We start from the raw sequence: 25,175 nt of genomic DNA, 5'->3' as shown, positions 1-25,175 counted from the left end.
ACACCAAGTCCAGTTATTTTTATCTATTCTTGATTTTTGTCCCATCCTTTTTATTCCTCCTGATTAACCAGAATCATTTTAAAAGCTGCGGGTCAGAGTTCTCAGTAAAAGGTGATAGTTGGAATATACACATTTATCTGCACTCCACCCAAATTTCACCATAGTGATGAAAGGGATATAAGAGGAGTAAACCCTCAACTACAAAGAAAACAGGACAGGAAATGACAACAGCTAATTTTTGTATTTTTAGTAGAGACGGGGTTTCACCATTGGCCAGGCTGGTCTTGAATCCCTGACCTCAGGTGATCTGCCCCCCTCAGCCTCCCAAAGTGCTGCGATTACAGGCATGAGCCACTGCACTCATCCCTCAGTATTTGACTTTGAAGTCTAATGGCCTGAATGCCTAAAATACTCAGGGCCTGTGGAGCTAGTAATCATTTTTATTTCCTGTCCCGTTGGAAGAAAGGTGTTAAGGAAAAGACAGAAGTAATTTATATTTAAAGTAAAGAGAAACTAAGGAGAAACCTCAGTTCCTTAAAGAACCTTTTTTGCTAGACAGGCAACTGTAGAGAAAGGCTTCTCCTGAGCCTAAGGTCCCTGGAAATTTAACCAAACTAACTTGAAACTAACACCTCACACCTGAATGGACTTGAGAGTAAGACAGCCCTGGGTTAGAATTCTCGTTCCGTCACTGTCTGGTAAGGTGACCTTTAGCAAGTGATTTGATCTCTGTATACCTCAGTTTCCTCACCTGAATTATCTAAGGGGTAGTAGTACCCACTTTCCAGGATATTGTGAGACTTACAGGTGACAGGAGACATAGAGCAGGGCCATAGGCTCATGGCACACAGGCCCGATCTAGCCGTGTGTTTTGTTTGGCTCACAGTGTTTGTTTGTGTTGAATTTGTTGCTGGCATTTAAAAATCAGAAATTTTCACCTAAAAAGTCTGACTGTCAACTTCTCTGTAAAAATGCAATTAGGCAACGTTGAACTTCATTCCTTTATTAGCAGTTGGCTAGGCAGAGGGAACTGCCCCATTTCAGAGGGGCTCACCTTCCCCTCTCACCATGGACACCTGCTTCCCACTGTGTAGCCTGCGGCATGCTTCACGCTGGGATGTCATTTGCCTGACCGTTGAAAGTAAGTTCATGCATAGGACCCATTGCCCAGTGAGTGGTTTCCATCATCTTGAGGCCTGGGGCTGGGACAAGAGGACTTTACAGAAGAAAGATCAGCATGACTTACAGCGCAGACAGTGGTGGCTTTGGCTCCTTGTGCTGGATTAAGGCAGCAGGCACCAAGATGGTGATGGTCAGGATGTTTAGATTGTCACATGCATGCACAAGGAGCCATTCTGATGGCTGGAGGGATGTCTTTGCCCACACTGTCGCCCACCTCTCTGCTGCTGCGACTGGAAACCTGGGCTCATGGTGAGTCCTTCCCTCACTTCCATGGCACGCTGTAGCTCAGTTACTCATCTGTGTGAATTCTTTCCAGCTAGCTCCTGAGCTCCTTCAGGGTGGTGACCACACGCTTTTCATGCTTTATGTCCTTTCTAAAGGCTGTGCAGTGTCTGCTTGAAACAGGGTAGGCGCTAAGCAGATGCTGAGCAAATTTAATTTAATTAAGTGCCACTTCAGTTACTTTCCATACGCAGGAGGCAAGAGATGAAGGCAGTTTTCAGGGTTTTTTTGCCTTGAGCTTTGTCTTTCCAGTTTGCAAAATTAACATAAAACCTTCCCTCTAAGGCATTATGGAGGAGACAAAGCTCAAATAATAAATAAAGATGATGTATTATTTCATTTAAATTTACAGATATACCTGGATCTAGTATATAAATTATTTCTAAAACTCCTTAACGAATTTGGATTTAGGCATCTTTCAAATGCATATTTCACTGCACAGACGGCTTCAGTGATCTGTTTTGCAAAAAGCAAAAAAACTTTGGAAATGTAAACAGCCCCGCTGAACTGATCTGTTTTGCAAATTTGGATTATTTTCTTCAAGTGTTTACCAGTCATCCTGTGTTTATTAAATTGTGCTGAGAAAAGAAAGGGAGAGAAGTAGAAGTGAACTCAGCAGTCTGTCGGAAAATGATCACAGTTGGAAACAACTCACAGAAATTGTGCTCCCTGGGGCTAATGACTGAGGCGGTCAACTGGCTGGTTTTTCCAGGTTGTCACAAGCTCAGCATTGAAAGGACTGTGGGGTGAAGTAGCTGTGAATGAGATGGACTCTCTCCTCAGAGCTGTTGCCCCTGTGACTGTAAAAAAAAAAGTTCAGTAAGATTTCAGGACATGAGATCAGTATACAGAAGTCCATTGTGTTTCTATAGACCTGCCATGCACAATCTGAAAATGAAATTAAGAAAACAATTTTGTTCACGGTAATTTAGGAATAAATTTAACAAAAGAAGTACAAAACATATACTCTGTGAAAACTACAAAATGTTGCTGAAAGTTAAGATTTATGTAAATGGAAAACATCCCAGGTTCCTGGATCCAAAGACTTCACAGTATAACGAATCTACTGATTCCACACAGCCCGTGTGAGAATCCCAACTGACTCCTCCTCAGAAATTAACAGGCTGATTCTAAAATTCACAGGGAATGCAAAGGGACCCAGAGAGCTAAAACAATCCTGAAAAAGAAGAATAAAGTAGAACTCACACTTCCTGCTTTTTAAACTTACTGCAAAGCAATAGTAATGGAGACAGTGTGATACCGGCACAAGGGTAGACAGATAACCGAATAGAACTGAGAGTCCAGAAATAAACCACACATCTATGGTCAAATGATTCTCGGCAAAAGTGCCAAGCCCATTCGATGGGGAAGGTGTGGTCAGTCATGAAAGGCCATGACTGTGTGGTTCCATTTATAGGAAAGTCCATAATGGGGGAATCTGGAAGTAGATAGTGAGTGCTTAGGGCAGGGGTGCGGGGAGAGAGGAGCGAGAAAGGGTTTGAGGTGATGAGAATGTTCTAGAATCGACTGGTGATGGATGCAGGGGCCTGTGAATATAGTAAGAAACCATTGACTTGTACAGATTAAATGGATGAATTGTGTGATATGCAAATTATATCTCAACAAAGCTATTAAAATTTTAAAAAGTAAATAATAACCAAGAAACCTAGCAGGGTATAGCAAATTAAAGTATGATAGTTAAAATGGCCAACAGGCACAGTTAAAAAGTTAAAGTAGGATTGATGTATACAAGCTAAGAAAAAAGAAATGAACCATATTAAGAATGATTAAAATGCAACAAATAAATCCAAAAGTTTAAAGGAACTTTGAAACCAAAAAACGAATTAAAAAGAATCAAGATTAGAAAAACAAAAAAGATAAAAGGTGAATATGAACAGAAAAAGAGCAGAAAAAGATTGTCAGAGATGTTAAAAGCCTAGAAAATTGATTATGCTGGAGGGAAAATGGTTAAAACAGTTAAAAAGTGATTAAAGAACACTAGCTTAAAAAATGAATAAGAGAAGTAAAAGAAAGACATGGTAATATGGCAGAAGCTCTGTTGAAAGCAAGAACTTTAAAGAGGGGTAAGAGCCCCAAGGGTGTGAATTTCTGGGCTGAGTAACTTCTGCTGAGTCCTAGACAGTTCTCTGGAAGGGACCCAGGCACCTGGGGAGCGCCCTTTGCTGGGAACTGGCCTCTTCCCTCCTCTTTGCTCTCCCCCAGGAGGGACCAGCCACTCAGTCCTGCAGACAGCAGGAGGCTTTGGCCTCCCTCAGCAGGGAAATGTGTTGTGTTTCTTGGAAGAGCACAGTGGGGACAGGTGGGAGGAGTGTGAGGACTGGGGAAGAGAAGCAGGCTGGAACAGGATGGGTGACTGGCCGTGCGCTGAGGGAGGGGCCCTAAGATTTTCTTGTAAGACCTCTCTAAGGTGTAGCTGGCTGATGCCTTTGCAGGCTGAGAAGGGAATGCTCCCTGCGCTAGGAAGAGTTGAAGGCAGGTGCCAGAACTTGTGAGCAGGGGAAATGACCGTACAGGGTGAGGGCCTGGCGGCGGACGGAGGTATCCATGGGGCCAGTGCAGCGACTGGGATGTTTCTCAGTGAGGGATATGGCCTCCTTAAATAGCCCCTGGCTCAGAGCCCTCAAGAGAGGTTCACTGCTGCTGTTAGCACTGCACAGTTGACACCAGCCCCTCCCATCTATTGATCACACTTTAAGAGCACTGGGGAGGCTGGGCGCCATGGCTCACACCTGTAATCCCAGCACTTTGGGAGGCCCAGGTGGGCGGATCACTTGAGGTCTGGAGTTCAAGATCAGCCTGGCCAACATGGTGAAACCCCATCTCTACTAATAATACAAAAATTAGTTAGGCATGGTGGCAGGCACCTGTAATCTCAGCTACTTGGGAAGCTGAGGCAGGAGAATCGCTTGAACCTGGGAGGTGGAGGTTACAGTGAGCTGAGATCGCACCTCTATTCTCCAGCCGGGGTGACAGAGTGAAACTCCATCTCAATTAAAAAAAAAAAAGGGAGAGAGAGAGCATTGGGGACCTCAAGTCAGCTACCAACTCAGCCCAAGGGTTTGGGGAGGTGATTGACTCAGAAGCTGTACACCAAGAGCGTTTCAAGAGCATTTATATAATTTTCTGAACCCTTGTAAACCCCCATGTGTACTATTGTCAGTACCCTTGTTTCCTCAAACAATTAGTGAGAAAAACCCAAGACCCTGTGGGCTTGTCTAGAGGCACTAAAAAGAGGAAAGAACTGGGCGAGATGCCATATTGTTATCCCATTTTGTGGTCAGTCTTGGAGTGGAGGGAAGTGGAAAAAAGATCGAGATGACAGTCCAGGCAAGGCTGGCTGGGCATGGTGGCTCATGCCTGTAATCCCAGCACTTTGGGAGGCCGAGGCAGGCGGATCATTTGAGGTCAGGAGTTGGAGACCAGCTTGGCCAACATGGTGAAACCCCATCTCTACTAAAAATGCAAAAATTAGCCAGGTGTGTTAGTGCACGCCTGTAATCCCAGCTACTTGGGAAGCTGAGGCACGAGAAACGCTTGAACCCAGGAGGTGGAGGTTGTAGTGAGCTGATCATGCCATTGCACTCCAGCCTGGGCGACAGAGTGAGACTCCATGTCAGCAAAACAAAACCAGACCAAACACAAGGTCTCACTCTGTCTCACCCAGGCCAGAGTGCAGTGCTGTGATCATGGCTCACTGCAGCCTTAGCCTCGCAGGCTGAGCAATCCTCACCCCTTAGCCTTCCAAGTAGTGGGACTACAGGGGTGTGCCACCACACCAGCTAATTTTTTTAAAAAATTGTTGTTTTGTAGAGATGGGATCTCACTTGTTGTCCATGCTGGTCTCGAACTCTTGGGCTCAAGCGATCCTCCTGTCTTATCCTCCCAAAGTGCTGGGGTTACAGACGTGAGCCACTATGTCCAGCCTTGTTTCTTTCATTCTAGTCCTTCTAACCATACAATCCTGTCAGTACTATTTTCTTTCTTTCTCTCTCTTTCCTTTCTTTCCTTCTGTCTCTCTCTCTTTTTTCTTTTCTTTGTTTTTCTCTTTTCTCTTCCCCTCTTTCTTTTTCTTTATTTCACCGATGAGAAAACAGAGGCACACGTCCCTTGCCTGAGGTCGCAGAGCTGGGCAGTGCTGGTGCAGAGATTTGAATAGAGTGTCGGTTACTTACTCTGCTGCCTCCCATGTGAGACTAGGCTGAACTCAGGAGGAAGTGGAAATCGGGTAGTTGAGTGCCTGGGGCCTGAGCCTGGCTGGGACACTGGCTAAGGGTAAAACCAGTCTAGGACAGCTCCCATGGGCCTGAGGGTCTGTGGATCTGGACTCCCTTTCAGGCCTCCCTCCCTCCAAGCCAGCTTCCTTGTCCACTGCAGAAATAGCTTCCAGTCAGTCCCAAACATCATGCCTACAAAATAAACAAGAAAATATACTATGGTTGGCATAGAAACCTTCCACAGCTACCTTTCTCTGTATCCTCACCTTTATTCCTGCCCTCTCCCCTCCCCTTCCCCAGTAGGCCCCTTTTCCATCTCAGCGCCTTTGCTCATACTCTTCCTTTTGCCTGGAACACCTGTCTTCTTCTGCCTTATCAGACAATTCTTAGTATCCTTTACTGTCCCACCCAAATGCCACCTCCTGTCTCTGCTGTCCCCTGCCTAGCCCCATCCTGCCTCTTTCTCATTTCCAGGCTCTGTGCATGCTTAAAGCAGGGTCCTGAGGGTGTTGTAGCACATTTCCCAGCATGCTTGGCTGGCGCTGCTAGTAGTCAACCAACCAGAGAGCATGCGTTGAGTGCCTAATTTGCCTCAAGTGTTACGCTAGGGCCCTTGAATGCATTCATTCATTTAGTCCTTACTACCAGCTTGTTCTAGGCATGCTGTTAGAATTACCCTCATTTTACCCATGAAGAACTTGAGGCTCAGAGACGTAAGGAGCTTCCCCATGGCTGAGCCAGAATTCAAACCCAGGCATGTGAAGCCTGAGCACATTGTCCTTCCTGTGCTGCCCGCCAGCCTCTCTCTCACACACACAACCTTTTGCAGGGGCAGGAAACCTGTCTCTCTCATCTGTTTGTGTTCTGGGCCCAGCACAGAATAAATGCTTGTGGAGTCAAATCGAGTTAAAGGCCCCAAGCACTGTCTGATATTTTCAGCCCAGGTGACTGGGTATGCCACTTGATCCTCCAAAGCTGTGCATTTCCAAGGTTGAACGATCAGAGTTGTAAAAGCAGTAGCAAACATTTACAGAGCACTACCTCCACGCCAGGTGCTGTCCTAAGGTTTCTATGAGGAAGATGCTATTATTATCCCTATTTTATAGATGAGGAAACAGGCCTAGAGGCCGTATTACATAGCCAAGTTATACAACCAGCAAAGGCTGCCAGAGGCAGGGTAACACCAGATTGACTCCGGAGCCCATAATTTAACCTGTACCACCATTGCCCTGGGGTGTGTGCTGCAGCACCCCCACCTCTATTATTCAGTGTTCCCTGAATTCTGTGCTTTCAGCCTGTGGCCAGGCGTGTGTGTGTGTGTGTGTGTGTGTGTGTGTGTGTGTGTGTGTGTGTGTTGGGCGGGGGTGGCGGGGAGGTAACACACTGAATTTACAGGACATCTGCCTGCCTTACCAGTAGGACTTTCCCATTGCTTGTGATCCTTAAAGAGGAAAGCTGCCGTGGGGTTCGTTTGTTCCCATCTTGCTTTTGTTCTTTCTTGGGTTGATCACAGTTGAGAGTGTCATTTTACTAGGAGGCCAGATGGATTTTTCACTGGGAACGGGAGAAACACAGACTGTTGGTTCCACCTCACAGCTACTCTGGTTTTTCCTTTGCAATGAATCGTGCTCTCTGATGGAAATTTGAAATTCTAGCCTAGCCAGGTGGCCTAGTGTGGAAGGCATCGGTTAGATCACATGACCACTCTGAGTGTCAGTTTTCTTTCTCTTAAAATGGCAATAATAACTTGCAGAAGCCACGTGGTTAGTAAGTAAAATCGCTTCCGAAAACACTAAACACAATGGCTGGCTCATACTAGGTGCTCCTTAAGGAGTTACTCCTTCTCTTTTTCTCGTCTGGGTCTTCAGAATGTCAGAATGAAGTCCATCTTGGATCCTGGACACAAAAGATCTATGTGATTCCTTTGTGTTGGACTGCTAATATTAGCATGCCATGTCTTTAAAATGCCTGAAACTCCTCGTGCCTGTGAGCGGGTGCTGGTTTTATCTTACTGCCTTTCGTTCCTGGGAAGAAAGCCCTGTGTCCAGGGACCAGGGGTTGCCATTAGCAAGTCCCCAGTTCCTCCCAGGGGAATTGCTGGTCACTGAGGTGGTAGCTTAAATGGGGCAGTACGCCCCAGTCACCCTGGATGACGTGCGCTTACTCGGGTCTTGCTCTGCCCCTGTGGCTTTTGGCTTTAGCTGACTTGTAGTCTGGAACAGGTACCTTCAAAAAGGCAAGTAGGAGCCAGAGGGATTTTAATAATAGAAACTGAAATTCTAAAGCTGGTAAAACTCTAGAACTGTGGGAAAGGCACACAGGGCTGGTGGAACTCCTTCCGGATGGTCCCTTGGAATCACAAGGCACACACTACACTGTTCCATCGTTTACCTGCCTGATCTCTTAACAGTTCTCCCCACAAGGCTAAACACTGTCATCAGCCCTAATTTTCAGGCAAGACACTTGAGGCTGAGGGAGGTCAGCCACCTTGTCCAGGCCCACCTGACACAGCAGCAGGGCTCACAGCCAGCTCTGTGGCAGAGAGTCTGGCTTCCCCACCACAGTGCTGGGCTGCCTCTCCAGCACAAGGTTTCCAAAGGAAAGATGTGCACCAGGCTCGACTCGGTGGCTCATGCCTGTAACCCTCTACTTTGGGAGGCCAGGGTAAGAATGTCACTTGAGGCCAGAAGTTCTAGACCAGCCTAGGTGACAAAGCAAGATCCCATCTCTACAACAAATAAAAAAAAAAATGATCTGAGCGTGGTGTTGTATGCCTGTAGTCCCAGCTACTCGGAGGTGAGGTGGGAGGACCGTGTGAGCCCTGGAGTTCGAGGCTGCAGTGATTGTGCGGCTACACTCCAGCCTGGGCAACAAAGTGAGACTCTGTCTCAAAAGAAAAAAAAAGATGTCACGGCATGGGGAAAGGAAAATGTTTCTGTGATTGGTATGTTGTGAAAGAGCAAAGCCAGACACAGCTTGGTTAAATAAAACAGGGCCTACTTGCTGGGCAGATACAGAAGAGAGTCAGCGCAGTTGGGATTCACAGCAGAGAAATCAGCTATGCCCTGTGGGGCAGGCAGAGCCACAGATCCCATGGCCAAAACATTCGGAGAGTCACTCCAGGCCTTCTGGAAGCACAGCCACCTCACACTGGGCCCAGCCTCAGCACCTGCTCCGGGTCGTGGGTGCTTTGTGGGTCCTGGGGCTGATGATGCCTATTGTGGTTGCACAGAACAGTTCATAGTCCTCCTGCATCGCCCTCAGCCCCCGTGGCCAACAGCTGAGCCTCATGCTCAGAACCAGAGCAGGGGGGCGCCTTCCCGCGATCTCCAGGAGGCAAGCCATCATGACCAGAGGGCAGCTTTGGGGCTTATCCCACAGTAAGAGGGGGCCCGCCACCCTGAATGCCACTGATGTTTGTCATGCCTCAGCACTGTGCTTGCTAGGTGCTGGTGGTACTATTCAGAGTAACTCCCCTACTGGCCGAGTGCATCCACTGCAGGCTGGCAGCCTGGGCTGACTGACATCCTAGCTCTGCCACTCCATAGCGCTATCACTTTGAGCAAGTGCCTTAGCTTCCGCATCTGTGAAATGGAGCTTACAGGGACCTGCCTCCCTTGGGGTTGTGGGATTTTATGGGTTAATTCATGTACCGCCCTTGGCATGGTGCCTGGCTCCCAGCAAGTGCTGGGTGGTCATGTTGAGGGATTGCTCCATGCCAGCCTCTGTACAGATGTTGTCTCGGCCATGCTAACATTAACCCCGTGACACAGAGAACACTGTCATCCCATTTTGCAGGTCGGAAAACAAAGAGTCATACTTGGTAATTTCCCCAAAGTCACAGACATGGGGAGCTGTGGAACTTGAGATGGAAACACTTCTCTGCCTGGCCCTGGAGCCCAAGTTCATCCACACCTTCCCTCCAAACGTTTATTCAGGAGGTAGTTGTGCCATTTGTTGGAGGAGGGGCATGGGATGGATGTCGGTTGCTCCACTAGTAGAGAGTTGAGGACGGTGAACCAACTTGGTGGGGAGAAGAAGGGTTTTTTTTGTTTTTTTGTTTTGTTTTGTTTTGTTTGAAACAGGGTCTCACTCTATTGCCCAGGCTGGAGTGCAGTGGTGTGATCATAGCTCACTACAACCTCAAACTTCTGGGCCGAAGCGATCCTCCTGCTTCAGCCTCCCGAGTAGCTGGGACTACAGATGCACACCTCCAAAGCCTAGCTGATTTTTTTGTATTTGTTAGGGAAATGAAGTCTTGCTCTCTTGCCCAGGGTGGTCTCAAACTCCTGACCTCAGGTGATCTGCCCTCCTTGGCCTCCCAAAGTGCTGGGATTACAGGCATGAGCCACTGCGCCCGGCCAAGATCAGAAGCTTTGAAGGCTGTGAGGCTTTTTCTCTTTTTTGCCTACTGAGGTCACGCGTTTACTAGTACCGTTTCTTGCCTTCCACCGTGTTTATTTTGAGGGCTGTCCTGTGGGTCTTTTCCTAGCTAATTAGCCTCTTAAGGAAGTTTAAAAGGAGAAGAAATAGCGCTGGGCCACTGGCTGAGGACGCCTTGGGTCTGACTCCCCTAAGTGCTGTGTTGTGCTGCTGCTCAGGCAGAAGCCAGCGTCCCTGACCCCGGGTCACTCAGCTATTCCCAGTCTCAGGGACGTTTTGAATCGGGGCGTCTAAACCAAAGGTTTAGAGCCTGGATTCTGGAGCCAGATTGCCTGGTAAATGCCAGCTTCTCACTGGCAAAGGGACATTTGTTTGTGTGAATTCCTCAGCTCCTTAGTGTTCTCATGTGGGACTGGAATGATCACCCTTACCTCCTCTGGCCATGGTGAGGGTCAGTTCATAGGGCACACAGGGAGCCTAGGACAGCATCCAGGATGTAGTACTGGATAAATGGTTGTAGTGTTATTAGGAGCAATAGGTTGCTCGTGTGAGCAGCATGGTGGGGTGGGGGTTGGGAGGGGGTTGACTAGCGGACAGTCTAGGGGGGAATGGCGTGGTGGTCTTGTCTTCCTTTGTGCTGAGTGTGTTGGCCACCAGCTGCTAGAGGTGCTACTTGTAGAAAGGGAGCCTGGCAGGGGACCCTGTCCCAGTGCCCGAGGCTTTAGATAGTTCTTACTCATGTCCACAGTCCCGAGAGTCCCCTTGTCCCCATATTTCCCCTCCTGATTGCTTAAGCCTCCCATTCTGAAAGAGAGGGATTGCAGGAGAGGGCAGGGCAGGGGCCTGGAGCACAGGGCAGAGCCAAGAGGGACGGCAGGAGGCCCGGCGGGGACTTGGCAGGAGCCGAGGCTTCAGGCCTGCGCTGGGGCCTTAGGTTGCCTCTAATGAAAAGCCGTGCCCTGGGGAACTTTCTGTTGCTGTGAGGAGTGGAGGGGTCAGCAGCAGGTTGGTGCCTGGGGACCACTTCTGCTGGCCGCTTGCCCTAGGCTGGCTCCCCCTAGAGTGTCTCCTGAGGTCTGTTGAGTTCCAGGCATCTCCTGAGTTCCAGGCCCTAAGATGCTTATTTGTGAACTTCACCTGCAAGCCACATGCTGTGCCCCCAGAAGAACCTCCTGCTCGAGTAGAGGTGGCTGGTCCTGACTTTCCTTGGACCTCAGTCTTGTGTGCTGTCGGGGGTGGCATTTCACACTCACGGGCAGGGTCCTGTACTAGAGGGCTGGGCTCCAGGGCCAGAGTCAGTGCCCACTCCTTGCTGTAGCACCCAGGATTCTGTGCATCCACATGCTGATGAAAATTGGTGGAGAAGCTGTCCCTATTATTCTTAGGACTACTGTAACAAATTACACCAACCTAGTGACTTCAAACCACACAGATAGATTACTATCTGAAATGACTTTCACTAGGGTAAAATCAAGATGTTTGCAGGGCAGTGTTCCTTCTGGAGGCTTTAGAAGAGAATTCATTCCCTGGCCTTTTTTAGTTTCTAGGAGGCACCTGCATTCCCTGGGTTGTGGTCCCTTTCTCTGTTTTCAAACCCAGCAGTGTAGCATCTTCCAGTCTCTCACTCTGATCCTACTGCCTCTCTCTTTTAACGACTTTTTGTTGTTGTTTAGTGTTTTGTTTTGAGACAGGGTCTCTGTCACCTGGGCTGGAGTGCTGTGGTGTGAGCTGGGCTCACTGCAACCTTGACCTCCCAGGCTCAAGTAGTCCTCTCACTTCAGCCTCCTGAGTAGCTGGGACTACAGGCACATGTTACCACACCTGGCCAATTTAAAAAAATTTTTATAGAGTTGTGTCTTGCTATGTTGCCAAGGCTGGTGTTGAACTCCTGGGCTCAAGTGATCCTCCCTGCTTTGGCCTCCCAAAGTGCTGAAATTACAGATGTGAGCCACCATGCCCAGCCTAAGGACTCTGTGGTATTACATTGGGCCCACCCAGATAATCCAGGATAATCTTATCTCAAAATGCTTAACTTCACCCTGACAACAATGACCCCCAAAAATCCACGACGCCTTAATTTAATCACTTCTGCAGAGTCCCTTTGGCCATGGAAGGCAACATGTTCACAGGTTCCGGGGATGAAGATGTGAACATCTTTGCAGGGCAGTTTTCCCACTCCGGGTTATCGTGTATCACAGGATATCTTGGTGTTCATGTTGGAGACCGGTGACCTTAACTGAGTCACTTTTCCCGTCACTTACAAGCTGTTGGGAGCTTGGACAAGTTATTCAACCCCTCTGTTCCCTAGCGTCTTCATCCAAGGGTTGTTGGGACCGAATGAGTTAGCACATGTCAAGTGTCAAGAAGTCCCCATTTTTCCTTGTACCTTTTCTAGTTCTTACCTACATGTACACTTATCTTTCTCTTGTTATAGCCGTAGGCACAAGTGTGTTATTTTTTCCCCATGTTTTACTTTTATAGGTTGCATTATAGGTGCAGTGCGATGATTTGAAGGCAGACACTAGTCCACAGAAAGTGAGGTGGCTGGTAGGTATGCCACCCTCCACCCCCGTTGCTGATTTTTTTGTAGTACTCATAAGATTGCTCTGATGCTATAAAGAGTACTATAGTGAACCTATTAGTACTGATAGCCATGTCCTCCTTTTGAGTTGTTTTCTTGGAATAAACGTTTACACTTGGAATCATTGTAAAATCCCCTCGAAATGCTCTAGAAGGGTTATACAGCTCATTTACACTGCTGCCACACCTTATTGGCAGTGAGTATTAGCTTAAAAGGAAAAAGATATTTTTTATCCTTTTGGCAAATACCGCTTGCGTGCCTGCTGAGTGTGGGCCGTGTCCTGGGTGCTGGGAAGAGACAGGCACGTCTCCTGTTGTCATGGAGCTGGTCTCCAGCAGAAGAGGGCGACTGTTGATTTAACAGAACTAATAGCACCTCGTTATTCCTTCCATTTGCATTGCTTTCTTCCCTCATTCTTCTAAAAACAAAAAGCAGCTTTATGGAATACATTGTCAGGTCTTATGGTCCTGACCACATTTTTAAACGTCCGGACATGGTGATGTGTATGACCTTTGTGGGGATCTCTGTCTCTGCCGACACGTGCTGTGATATTTCAGAACCCCTCACCTCCCCCAGGCAGCGCTGCTTTCACTCATTGCTGGAAAACCCGTGCTTGTGTTGCCAGGGACTGATGTCATGGTTCGGTGCCTCAAGCTGCTGAAGGAATTTAAACGGAATGACCATGATGATGACGAGGACGAGGAGGTCATCTCCAAGACAGTGCCTCCCGTGGACATCGTGTTCGAGCGGGATATGCTCACGCAGACCTATGACCTCAGTAAGTCTTGTTCCCACACCAGCTTGGATGTGGTTCCCGAGAATCTGAGTCAAGAAGTGCTTTGCCCACATGTGGAGAGAGGACTCTGCTATAGAAAATGTAATACAATGGGAAGCGCCTTGGTTCCCCAGAAGGGTTCAGGCTTTGAGATCAGATTGGAGTTTGAATCCTTGCTCTGCCACTTAGCCATATGACTTTAATGAGGTCTCTGAGCCCCAGTTTCCTCATCTGTAAAAGCAGGCATTTTAAAGTTCTCCAGAGACACAGAATCAGTAGGAAAAATATATGTAGATGTATGAAAGGAGCTTATTAAGGTAATTGGCTCGTGCAGTTATGAATGCTGAGAAGTCCCACTAGCTCATCTGTGAGCTGGAGGCCCAGGGAAGCATCAGAACTAGGGAAGCCGCGGGGGCATGTCCCAGTTACCTAAGGCTGGAGAGCCTGGAGTTCTGATGGCCAAGAGCGGCAGCAGAGGGGGCTGCAGCTCCAGAAGAGAGAGAGGGCAAGTTCGCCTTCCTCTGGCTTCTTGTTCTGTCTGGGCCCCTGGCTAATGGGATGGTGCCCGCCCACATGGAGGGCAGATCTGTCCCACGTAGTCCACTGAGTTACACACCAGTCTCCTTCAGAAACACCGTCACAGGCACACCCAGAGATAAAACCTGACCAGTGATCTGGGTATCCCTTAATCCAGTCCCATTGACAACTAAGGTTAACCATCACATGTCGAGAGCATCAACACTAGCACATTATGAGGATAAATGAATCAAAATAAAAGAGCTGCTATAGGGTCTGGTGCATAGAAAGCACTGAAAAAAGAAAGCTATTACTATTATTATTCAAAGGTTCAAGAGCTATCTGTTGTTTTCTAAGATTGGTCTGGTGTTACCACAGGCCAGGAATCTATGATAAATGGGCAAAGAAAACATTCTCTCCAATTCCTAACCCTTCCCCCAGGTCCCCTAACTTTTGTGTAGGACAGCAGTGACCTAGTGTCATAGGTGGTGTGGCCTCAGGTCCCTGCAGGGAGGACAGAGCAGAAGGTGAAGTGGCTACAGGGGATCTGACTGAGCTGTGGGGTTGGCCCAGCCTTTTTGGAGGGCTGTTTGGTAGCTCCCTTCACATGTCTCAGAATGGGTTCCTCACAGCACAACTGGGGAAACGCTGCCCTTAACCCTTTCTTTTTTCTCTTTTTTGAGATGGAGTTTCACTCTTGTTGTCCAGGCTGGAGTGCAATGGCCTGGACATTCATCTCAGTTCACTGCAACCTCCGCCTCCCAAGTTCAAGTGATTCTCCTGCCTCAGCTTCCCAAGTAGCTGGGATCACAGGCCATGTGCCACCATACCTGGCTGATTTTTTTTTTTTTTTTGAGACAGAGTCTCACTCTGTTGCCCACGCTGGAGTGCAGTGGCACGATCTCGGCTTCCTGCAAGCTCCGCCTCCCAGGTTCACGCCATTCTCCTGCCTCATCCTCCCGAGTAGCTGGGACTACAGGCACCTGCCACCACGTCCAGCTAATTTTTTTGTATTTTTAGTAGAGACGGGGTTTCACCGTGTTAGCCAGATGATCTTGATCTCCTGATCTCGTGATCCGCCCGTCTTGGCCTCCCAAAGTGCTGGAATTACAGGCGTGAGCCACCGCACCCGGCCAAAAGGAAGATACTTCTGAAAAGTCAAAGAGCTTTGCCACCACGTCTACCTTGCGGCTCGTGTGCTTTACTGCTGGGACTACCTGCCTACCTCCCAGTTCCTAAGCCAGCTCCTTCCTGGAGTTCTTAGTTCCAGCTTAGTAGGATGCATTTAAAGGGCCTCTGAGCGGCAGATATACTCACAATCCTGACATACACCAGCTTATGACAGCCCAGGAGTGGACAAGCTACACACAGCAACAGTGGGGCCCAGTGGTCTGCAAGTCATTTACTCCAGAGTTGAGGAATACCATTTCCTTTCAAAGTCCCCGCTTGCACGACTCTTACGGGACCGTGCAGTAGTCAGGGTCCACAATGCCTCTGTGTCTATCAAGAAACACTGGGAAATGAAGAATACACATTAAAAAAAGTTCTGAATTAAAAATTATTTTGATGCTTCTTAAAGAGGTCAGTTTCATTGATCTGAAACAGTTCATTCATGCGAAAGGGCTAATTTCTTGCCATTGGGTAAAGCCTATTGGGTTCCTGCATTTTCGTATTTCAGCTGTTGATCACCTGACATTTAGTATTTTAACGTGGTGTCGTGAGATAGTAAGCATTCAAACATTAGCTGTTAGCGTTACTAGCCTAGCATAGTATGTTACTCAGAGGCTTGGGAGGGAAGCACACTTGGGAGGATAAGGGAGAGAAATGGCGTATGTTTTGTTCTGTCTGTTAATTTCACAGCATTGAAATGTCTGCTGAAAAAGTGGGCTGGAAACTGACTTGTGCAGAACAGCTCCTTTGCAGCCGTTTGGGTTCATGTGTATTGTTTCTCACAGTTGAGCGCAGAGGCACGAAAGGAATTTCCCAAGCTGAAATCCGAGTGGCTATGAATGTGGGAAAACTAGAAGCAAGAATGCTGTGCCGACTCCTTCAAAGATTCAAAGTTGTCAAGGTAACATCATGAGCCTTCCCCCAACACTCCTTGTCTTTGGAGGTACATGCGGTATATTCGCTAAGGAGCATCTCAGTCAGAAGATTCGATGGCCTGACATGTGTGTCAAGGAGGCAGTTGGCCTCCCCGGGGCTGAGTGCAGTCCATAGCCATGTTATGTCTCTCCCTCACTGTGGTTCCTGTTTGTCTTCACTTTTTAAGAATTGAATGACTTGTCAGCTTTGAAAAGTCAGAAAGTAGCCGGGCATGGTGGCCTACACCTGTAATCCCAACACTTTGGGAGGCTGAGGCAGGTGGATCACCTGAGGTCAGGAGTTCGAGACCAGCCTGGCCAACATGGTGAAACCCTGTCTGTACTAAAAGTACAAAAAATTAGCCAGGCGTGGTAGTGCATGCCTGTAATCCCAGCTACTCGGGAGGCTGAGGCAGGGGAATTACTTGAACCCAGGAGGCAGAGGTTGCAGTGAGCCAAGTTGGCACCATTGCACTCCAACCTGGGCAACAAAAGTAAAACTCCATCTCAAAAAGAAAGAAAAGTCAGAAGGTGATGTGGCCACCCCAGGAGCCTACTCCCATGTGGGGACAGTCAGCTGGGGCTGGCCACTCTGTTCACCTGCTTCAGACAAAGCAGTGCTCTCCAGGGTTCCACCATCCCCACCTGGCCCTCCTTCTCATGCATGTTACTTGCCAGGTGCCTGGGGACATCGAGTTGGCCAGCTATGCCCGTCTGGCACTCTTCTTTTGTAATTCAGACCTGTGGTCTCAGCCCCTGACATGCCACTCTCGTCTTGCTCACGATCTGGTCATCTGGCTGGAAGGCAGTATTATAGTTGGGTGAATGACTGCAGCACACTTAGCCCCATCCTGGCATGTGGTGGTACCTAGATGTTACTCTTCTCCTGTCAAAGGTCCTGGGTAGAGCCCCTTGCCCTTTTCTGGAAGTTAAAATGGGTGTGGATCACTGATGCCCAGTCCACCAATCCTCATGGCAGTGGCTAAGTGCAGCTCGAGTTCTCCAGTCTAACTTTTCAGTCTGCATCACAAACACTTGCTGCTTACTGACCGTTTTGTGTGGGCCACGTCCTGTCCCAGGCACTGGGGCTATATGGAAGGTTAAGTCAGGGCCCTGCCCCTGAGAAGCTCATAGCCTCATAGAGCAAACACACATTCAGGGTTGTACTTCAGAAAAGGATCCCTGTGGAAGCAAGACCTGGGGGATTACAGAGAGGAAGAGCCTGGAGGAAGCATCAGTGTTGCCCAACCCAGGGCCCAGGCAGTAAGACAGGAGACACAGAAGAAAGACAATGAGGAAATAGACGCCACAGACCACCTGAACCCCTGTGGGTATGATGCCCTCTTTGCAGTGGGATAAACACATCTTATTCCCTCTAGGGATTCATGGAAGACGAAGGTCGGCAGCGAACCACCAAGTACATTTCCTGCGTGTTTGCAGAGGAGAGCGACCTAAGCCGGCAGTACCAAAGAGAGAAGGCCCGCAGTGAGCTCTTAACCACCGTGAGCCTGGCATCCATGCAGGAGGAGTCGCTTCTGCCTGAAGGCGAGGACACCTTCCTCTCTGAGTCGGACAGTGAGGAGGAGAGGAGCAGCAGCAAGCGGAGACGCAGAGGGTCCCAGAAGGACACAAGAGCCTCTGCGAACCTCCGGGCTAAGACCCAGCCTCATCACTCCACCCCAACCAAGGGTAGGGAGCGCGTGGGGCGGGCGGGGGCTGCATGCACTGCACTACTGGGCACCTGCAAGAAACACCCCTTCAGTTCAGCAAACGCCTGCAGTTGCCCTTGGAACCATCCTAATGAGAGGCCCGATGCTGTCACTTGTACCACATCATCATGGGTTTGGAGGAGAGGGTCCTGTGGTATCTCCTGGCTGCTTGCAAATCATTTCTTCATGGCCGATGTTTTGTTTGCTTGTTTTTACTATTAAAGGATGGAATTTCATAAGCTTCCTCTGCCCCCTCCCCTCCAACAGTCTAAGACTCCTCCAAGTTTTTAGTTTAGTTATAGAAAACTTTTTTTAAATGCATAGTGAGTGGTGCTGATGACCCGTTTGCAAATCTGGTACCCAGCTCTGAGCCCCCTGGGTACATTGTTAAATGTCCAGCTTAGGAGGGACTCCTACTGGCATTTCATAGGTAGAGGCCAGGATGCTGTTTAACATCCTACAATACACAGGACAGCCCCTGACACAGAGAATTAACTGACCCAGACGTCAGCACTGGCTAGGTGGAGAAGCCCTGCTGTAGATGAGAGGCCAGAAGGAGGAGCCCAAGCTACTGCTGGTCTAATTCCCTCACCTTTCAACTGACTCTCAGCAGAATCCTCTGGCCCGTGTGGGTCTGGTCTGACTGCCAAGCAGGAATGCCCTCCTGGCCTCCCCCTTGATTTGTTCTACCTCTTTCCTCCACCACAGGTGGGTGGAAAGTTGTAAACCTACACCCATTGAAAAAGCAGCCACCCTCCTTCCCAGGAGCCGCTGAAGAGAGAGCCTGCCAGAGTCTTGCCAGCAGGGACAACCTCTTGGATACCAGCAGCGTCTCAGAACCCAGTGTGTCCTTTGTCTCCCACTGTGCGGACAGTAACAGTGGTGACATAGCTGTGATCGAGGAGGTCCGGATGGAAAACCCAAAGGTCAGTGCATGCAGAGGGAGGGAGTTGTCTCCGAGAAGGAGCCTGTGGCCTCATGGTTTCTGTGCTTAGGAATCACATGATCGCAGTGGAGTCATCCACAGCGAGAGTGCTGCGTGCCGAGGCCTGCCTGTGCTTCCCGCCGAGGCCTGCCTGTGCTTCCCGGGCAGTAGCGCGGTGCTCATTTACACACCACCTTCATGCAGCCTGGGCCCTACGCAGAGATTGTCTGCATGGTTATCCACCCAGTGGCTTATTAATTTCCAACAACTTATTCTTTTCAGTTAGATTTGTTTTAGAGGGAAACCTGTATGCCTAATTTAGATCAATGGTTCTTACCCAGTTTTACCCCTTTTCTGTTCATTGGATGCCACAACTCTCTATGGAGTCAGGATTGGCATTTACCCCAGGGGACATTTGGCGATATCTGGAGACAGTTCTCAGTGCCACACTTAGGGAGAGGCTGCTACTGGCATCCAATAGGGAGAGGTTAGAATGCTGTTAAACATCCTACAATACACAGGACAGAGCTTCACAGCAGAGAATTTCCTGGCCCAAATGTCAGCACTGGCAACGTGGAGAAACTCTGCTTTAGATAAATGGCCAATATCATTTGTCATAAAAAAGAAAGTAATCATAGAATAGATACAATAAAATCAAAACTATTAGTACATTCCAGCCAGTTACTGTTATATATCAAGGAGTTAAAGACACAGTGAAGTCAAACCAGTACTTTCATGAACATAATTGGAAGGATTAAAAGACAGTTGATAAGGAATGCCTTTCCCATTATGTGATTCAGTTCACCTAATGCCATGTCAATACTGGACACATAACAGTACTTCAGACACTGCCAGTGCCACCCCCTATATTTTGGAAACACTGAGTAGAGAATGAGGCACCTAGCATGGAGTAGTAGATGCATGATCTGGGGTGGCTTTTGATGGTGTTGCTGCTGTTTATGTATGTTTTTTAATTGATTAATTTTTTTGAGACAGAGTCTTGCTGTGGTGCCCAGGATGGAGTGCAGTGGTATGAGCTCGGCTCACGGCAGCCTCCGCCTCCTGAGCTCGAGTGATCTTCCTGCTTCAGCCTCCTGAGTAGCTGGGACTGCAGATTTTCTCTTCTGCAGGCACGTGCCACTGCACCTGGCTAATTTTTGTATTTTTTTTTGTAGAGATGAGGTTTCGTCATGTTGCCTAGGCTGGTCTCAAACTCCTGGGCTCAAGTGATCCTCCCAACTCAGCCTCCCAAAGTGCTGGGATTCCAGGTGTGAGCCACTGCGCCTGGCCACTGCTGTTTCATTCAGCCCTGTAAGGTCAATGTCAGCTTTGGTCTGTGAGAGGAAAGCGAGGCCCCTAGGGATAGAGTAACTTGCCTGCGCAGTCCCTACCCTATGCCACTTCTCCCTTTTTGGAATGGTGGCCTGTACTTTGGAAGTATTTCTATGGCAGAGGTGATGGGGCGTGGGGTTGATTTTTTTCTAGACCCTTTCAGGCTTTTTCTGTTCATTGGATGCCACAACTCTCTATGGAGTGAGGATTGGCATTCTTTCTAACCAGGGAGGCCGGGCCTGCCAGCAGTGGAACCCAGCAGGTCCCCTAGAGTCTTGCCTGCCTTCCTCCCCCTGCCATCTCCTTTGTACCTCTGTGCACTTCCACCAGGTCTTAAAATCCCTGACTTGTTTCCTAGCTCAGCTCTTCCTCTCACTCATGGAAGTCCATTCCCAGAGTAATGGCAGCACCGTGGTCCTCCCCACATCCTTGCTGAAAAGAATGGCACCCACTGCTTGCCTGGAGGCTCTTGGCAGAGCACGTTCCCTTTGCTGTCCAGCAGCCCCATGGAAAGTGGCTAGATTTACTCACATGATTTTCCCCCAAACTTTTCACCCTGAAACACAAGGGTGAACAAAGGACTTTCTGCCCCTCTTGGGACCCTTCTTGAATCTTTGATTCTTTCCCCCTTCAACAAAGAACTGTGTCTTGCCTGGAGCTCCCACAGTGGACAGGGAAGTGGGCTGGGACCTGGCTGTTCAGATGCCATCACCGAGTGACCTCCTTGGGCACTTTCTCATTTCCTGAAATTGCTACTCCAAGCTGGGAGGTGACAAGCAGAACATGCCCTGGGGCTACCATAAGGCGTTGACTTGGGTCCAGTGATTCACAAGATGTGTATGAGAGTTAGGATTTCTTTTCCATATAGGGTTCACATTTGGGCTTTCACATTTTGATCCAATGTTGGGTGAAACAGTTCATCTTAAGCTCATTAAGAGAGAAAGACATTACAAGATAAGTAGATGATTTAGTGAGGATAGAAGAGGAAGCACAGATCCACTCATCCTAATTTTCCTAGAGGAACCCTATTCTGAACTCAAAAGCCGTCTTCTGCCTCATGTCACTTTTTGTCCAGAGACTGCCCTGGCTTCTTCCATCTGGAGTCAGAGGCCCCATCCTGGCACGTTCACTCCCCATGAAACCCTGGAAATTAGCCACACAGCCCTGGTTTCCTCTTCTGTACCATGGGAACTATGATGATAAAGGTGTTAAGAGTTTTTGATGAAAAAAACCCAACAATACCTGGCGTGTAATTGTCAGTATGTCAGTTTCTTCCATTCCACTGTGGGAGAACCAAAGGGGAATTGAGGGAACACTTCAGGAGCTGCTGGAGTAGATGCCTCTGATTTCTGTCCTGAAACCAGCTGATCTTCATAAACTGGCCCAGGGTCCTCTGCTGGCCGATGTCTTTTTCAAAGCATTGAGATGGTAGAGTAGTGGGATCCTGTGTAGGAGAACAGGCTTCTCGGCTTCCCTTCTTGAAAGATAGTAGTAGAAGTTCCTTGAAGAGGGCCAGTGCACCCACAAGAGTGGCGTGTGGCCCCCAAACCTTGCCAAGCCCATTTCATCTTGTGCTTTTGGTCTCTGTTCTAGGAGAGTACCAGTTCCCTGAAGACTGGGAGGCACAGCTCAGGCCAAGACAAACCACACGAAACTTACCGACTGCTGAAACGCAGGAATCTGATCATAGAAGCTGTCACCAATCTTCGCTTAATCGAGAGTTTATTCACGTAAGGAGCTGTCTGTCTGTCTTCTTGCACTAACAGTAATCCTTCTACCAGTTAGTCATCACAAGCCATGGACACCACTGAGCGGCCTTCAAATCTGTGTCCCACTGTGTAGATTCTCGTCTCGTTCCTTTACAGTAGGAAGGATTTAGAGTTTACTCTTATTCAAAAGGAGCAGATACTGAGGAATTATCAGCACACTAGTCAGAGAGAGAATGGCTGAGCAGGAAGCAGAAGTCACAGGGAAAGTGCGTTTGTCTTTTCCTTACCTGGAAGATGGTTGCTCTAGAAGGGCTATGGAGACACTTAAGCAGGTAGTAGCATTACTTCCAGACTTTTAGTTCTCCATGGTGCATTTTGTGCAAATAGAATCTTCTAGAGGAGAAAAAACAAGAGACACAAGTAGAGCTTCTGTGTTTGGGATGGAGTAGAGGCTCTGAACTCTGATGTGGTTCTTGTAACCTCCTGTCACCACCACCTCCTGGGTGGCATTTTCAGGGCTTCTGAGGCACCCAATGTGAGAGCCACTTGGTGAGGAGGAGCCTTACCTTCCATCAGGGACATGGCTTCTTCCTCATACTCTGTCTCTAACGAGGGCTGAATGGGAGGGGGTAGGGACCATCTGCACACACTGTCACCTTGTTCTCCTCCTCTGAGTCATGAGAGGTTTAGCTAGGTGTTCCTAATGTCCCTTCTGGCCCTGCATTCTATTTTTTATTCTTTTTCTTTTTTTTTTTCTTTTGAGATGGTGTCTTGCTCTGATGCCCAGGCTGGAGTGCATGATGCAATCTCAGCTCACTGTAACCTCTGCATCCTGGGTTCAAGCGATTCTCCTGCCTCAGTCTCCTGAGTAGCTGGGATTACAGGCACCCACCTGGCTAATTTTTGTATTTTTAGTAAAGACAGGGTTTCACCATGTTGGCTAGACTGGTCTCAAACACCTGGCCTCAAGTGATCCGCCCGTCTGGGCCTCCCAAAGTGCTGGTATTACAGGCGTGAGCCACCACGCCCGCTGGCCCTGCGTTCTGTGATTAGTGATCTAGAAAGATCACCATCGTGATTCAGTAAGACCTAGAGGTAGTCAAAACGCACTTCAGATCTTACGGGCTAGTAATAAACCGAAGCAGCCCTTATCTGGATGTTAAATTAGCATTCGACTTGGTGAAGACAGGTTTCTATCATGGTACACAGTTTCCCTGCCATCATGATCTCAAATTGTAGTCTCTTAAGCTGCTGGTGAAAGACTCAGCTGTGGAGCTGCTGTCTTTGGTGGCTCGTCCTTATCTGATACGTTTGCCACAGAGGGAAACAATCACTAACGTCTCAAGAAGTCAGTCTTTCCAGGGTGGGGAAACCCTCTTTGATCTTTCCCTGTTTCTGTTGGTACCGTGAGGCATGTCTCTGTTGCCTGGGTTGAGGAAGGCCTTCCACGTTGAGATTGGGAATGTTATCTGCTTATTTTGTGATTCCCAGGATTCAGAAGATGATCATGGATCAGGAGAAGCAGGAAGGTGTGTCCACCAAGTGCTGCAAGAAGTCCATCGTCCGCTTGGTGCGGAACCTGTCTGAGGAAGGTCTCTTGCGATTGTATCGGACCACCGTCATTCAAGATGGCATCAAGAAGAAGGTAACCAGGGCCTCCCCTGATGTCCAGAGCCAGCCTAGTGCTGTTGCAAGTTTTTGTCTAGCTTCTCTTGTCATTGCTGTATCCTGGTAGTTGCTTTATTACCAGTGACTGGGAATTTCCCATTACGCCTCCTGATTTGGGGAATACAGGTTAGCTGGAAACAGAAAAGAGCAAAAATTTGCTAGGATTGTAAAGCATGTCAACTCCAGGCAGCAGCTGTGCAGGCATCCAGCCCCGCAGCCATCCTTGAAGAAGCAGAAGGCAGGCAGAGGCATATTGAAGTTCAGTCATTGTGGGACAAATGAAATAACATTTAGAAGGTGGGAAATTTAGACTAAGCAGCAAGAACGCTTTCCTCAGAGAGCTGAGGAAATATCCCAGAGGAAGCAATGGCATTGAGTCAGTGAGGATGCGCTGCCGGGTTATCCGATGTGAGCAGTACATCTCTTCCGCCTCAACATGTCTATTTCTGTAAAATTTAAAGTTTAGGGGGATGCATTCCCATAGCAACTGTAGCTCAGCAGCTTCATGGACATTCTAAGGCACACGTTTTTCACAGTCAGGGTAATTTGTGATGGTACAGCCAGGCACCAGGGCCAAAGGGAATGGTTGTGTGGGGACAGTCGCTCATAATTTCCTGACCTTTTCTTCTGACTGCATTTTAAATCTCTGCCTTAAGAAAGCTCTGCTTTGATATTTTGTTTTCTTAATAAGCTAGCAAGGTCATTTTTGCTTTTCTACTTTTATTTTTTGAGAAATTTGAAAACTGCAGAGCAGTACGAAAAATGACTTAAGAAACAACAGTGTCTATCCTTCCCACATTGACAGCTCTTCTCAGTTTTTATATCTACTGTAAGTCTTTTTAAAATAAAACAATAATGTTCCCTGGCCCCTGCTCCCTGCTTCCCCACCAGCCTGCCACTTGTGCCCTGAGCAGTGGCAGTGGGTTCCTGCGCTGCCCTCTCTCAGTGAAGGCCGAGAAAAACTAGCCCAGTAGCAGCAGTGTCTTCGATTTCTGTTCATCTTCAAAGAGTGCAGTCGCTGAAGACAGGAATCCCCCGACCCTCCCACCCTCCAGTCTAGGGTTAGGGAGAGGCAGGCAGGCATAGGCATCAGCTATGTCTCCAGGCAGTGCTGGAGGGAGTGGGCGAGGGACGGGGGCAGCGGGTAAGCATGGGGGGCCACATAACCTCAAAAATGAAAGTGCCCAGGCCTCTTGCCACAAGGTCCCACTATAGTAGCTGGAAAGGGCTTCCGTCGTGTGCATGTTACCCTAGTACCAGCGTAGGTTTCCAGGCAAGACTTTCTCTGGCACCCAGAGCATGTGCTGCTGGCAGCTTTTGATCTGCTGGGGCCATGTGGACTGGAGCTGGTGTGCCTGTGTCAGTCTTTTGCCTTTGCTCCTGTGTTCTCCCCCGCCCATGGGGCCTCTGGGAAGTTTGCTGGGCCATTTGGCTGTGGAAAGTGGGGCAATGTGAGTGCTGTATATTTCTCCCTTGCCTTTGACTTCTCTGAAATGTTGCCTCACTGCATCTCATTTGAGCTTCACAAAACCACAAAGCTGGTGGTTGGGGATGGGGGCGGGGTGGTCCTTATTTCACAAATGAGGATCAGGAGAAAATGAGCCAAGAGTGGCGTTCAGGAGCCCTCGTCTAGGCATTGTTGCCTGCCCCGTTTCCAGATCTATCTGAGCCCGTGTTCAGCATGAAGCTGCTGGCCAGAGTGGATACTCAGACAGCCTGACCTTGCTGTCCCCTGCCTCAGCAGAGACAGGCAAGAAGCATGGCTCCCTGGGGTCCTGGCCATCCTCACCTGCC

At 48.6% G+C, this 25,175-nt stretch overlaps 1 protein-coding gene across 1 annotated transcript in view; it reads left to right on the top strand.

The window, feature by feature from the left end:
- Positions 1-25,175, top strand: part of LOC105463222 (general transcription factor IIIC subunit 1) — an 86,423-nt gene that overhangs the window by 22,874 nt on the left and 38,374 nt on the right. The window contains exons 7-12 of the mRNA XM_011710195.3: positions 13,289-13,441; positions 15,910-16,025; positions 17,418-17,727; positions 18,456-18,673; positions 21,598-21,734; positions 23,205-23,358. Coding sequence (XP_011708497.2) covers positions 13,289-13,441; positions 15,910-16,025; positions 17,418-17,727; positions 18,456-18,673; positions 21,598-21,734; positions 23,205-23,358 — 1,088 coding nt within the window. The remainder of the gene's footprint in view (positions 1-13,288; positions 13,442-15,909; positions 16,026-17,417; positions 17,728-18,455; positions 18,674-21,597; positions 21,735-23,204; positions 23,359-25,175) is intronic.

This window comes from Macaca nemestrina, chromosome 18, assembly GCF_043159975.1.
Source record: "Macaca nemestrina isolate mMacNem1 chromosome 18, mMacNem.hap1, whole genome shotgun sequence".
NCBI classification, from domain to species: Eukaryota; Metazoa; Chordata; class Mammalia; order Primates; family Cercopithecidae; genus Macaca; species Macaca nemestrina.
The sequence above is the reverse complement of the archived record's forward strand: the minus strand, read 5'-3'. Positions and strand labels throughout refer to the sequence as shown.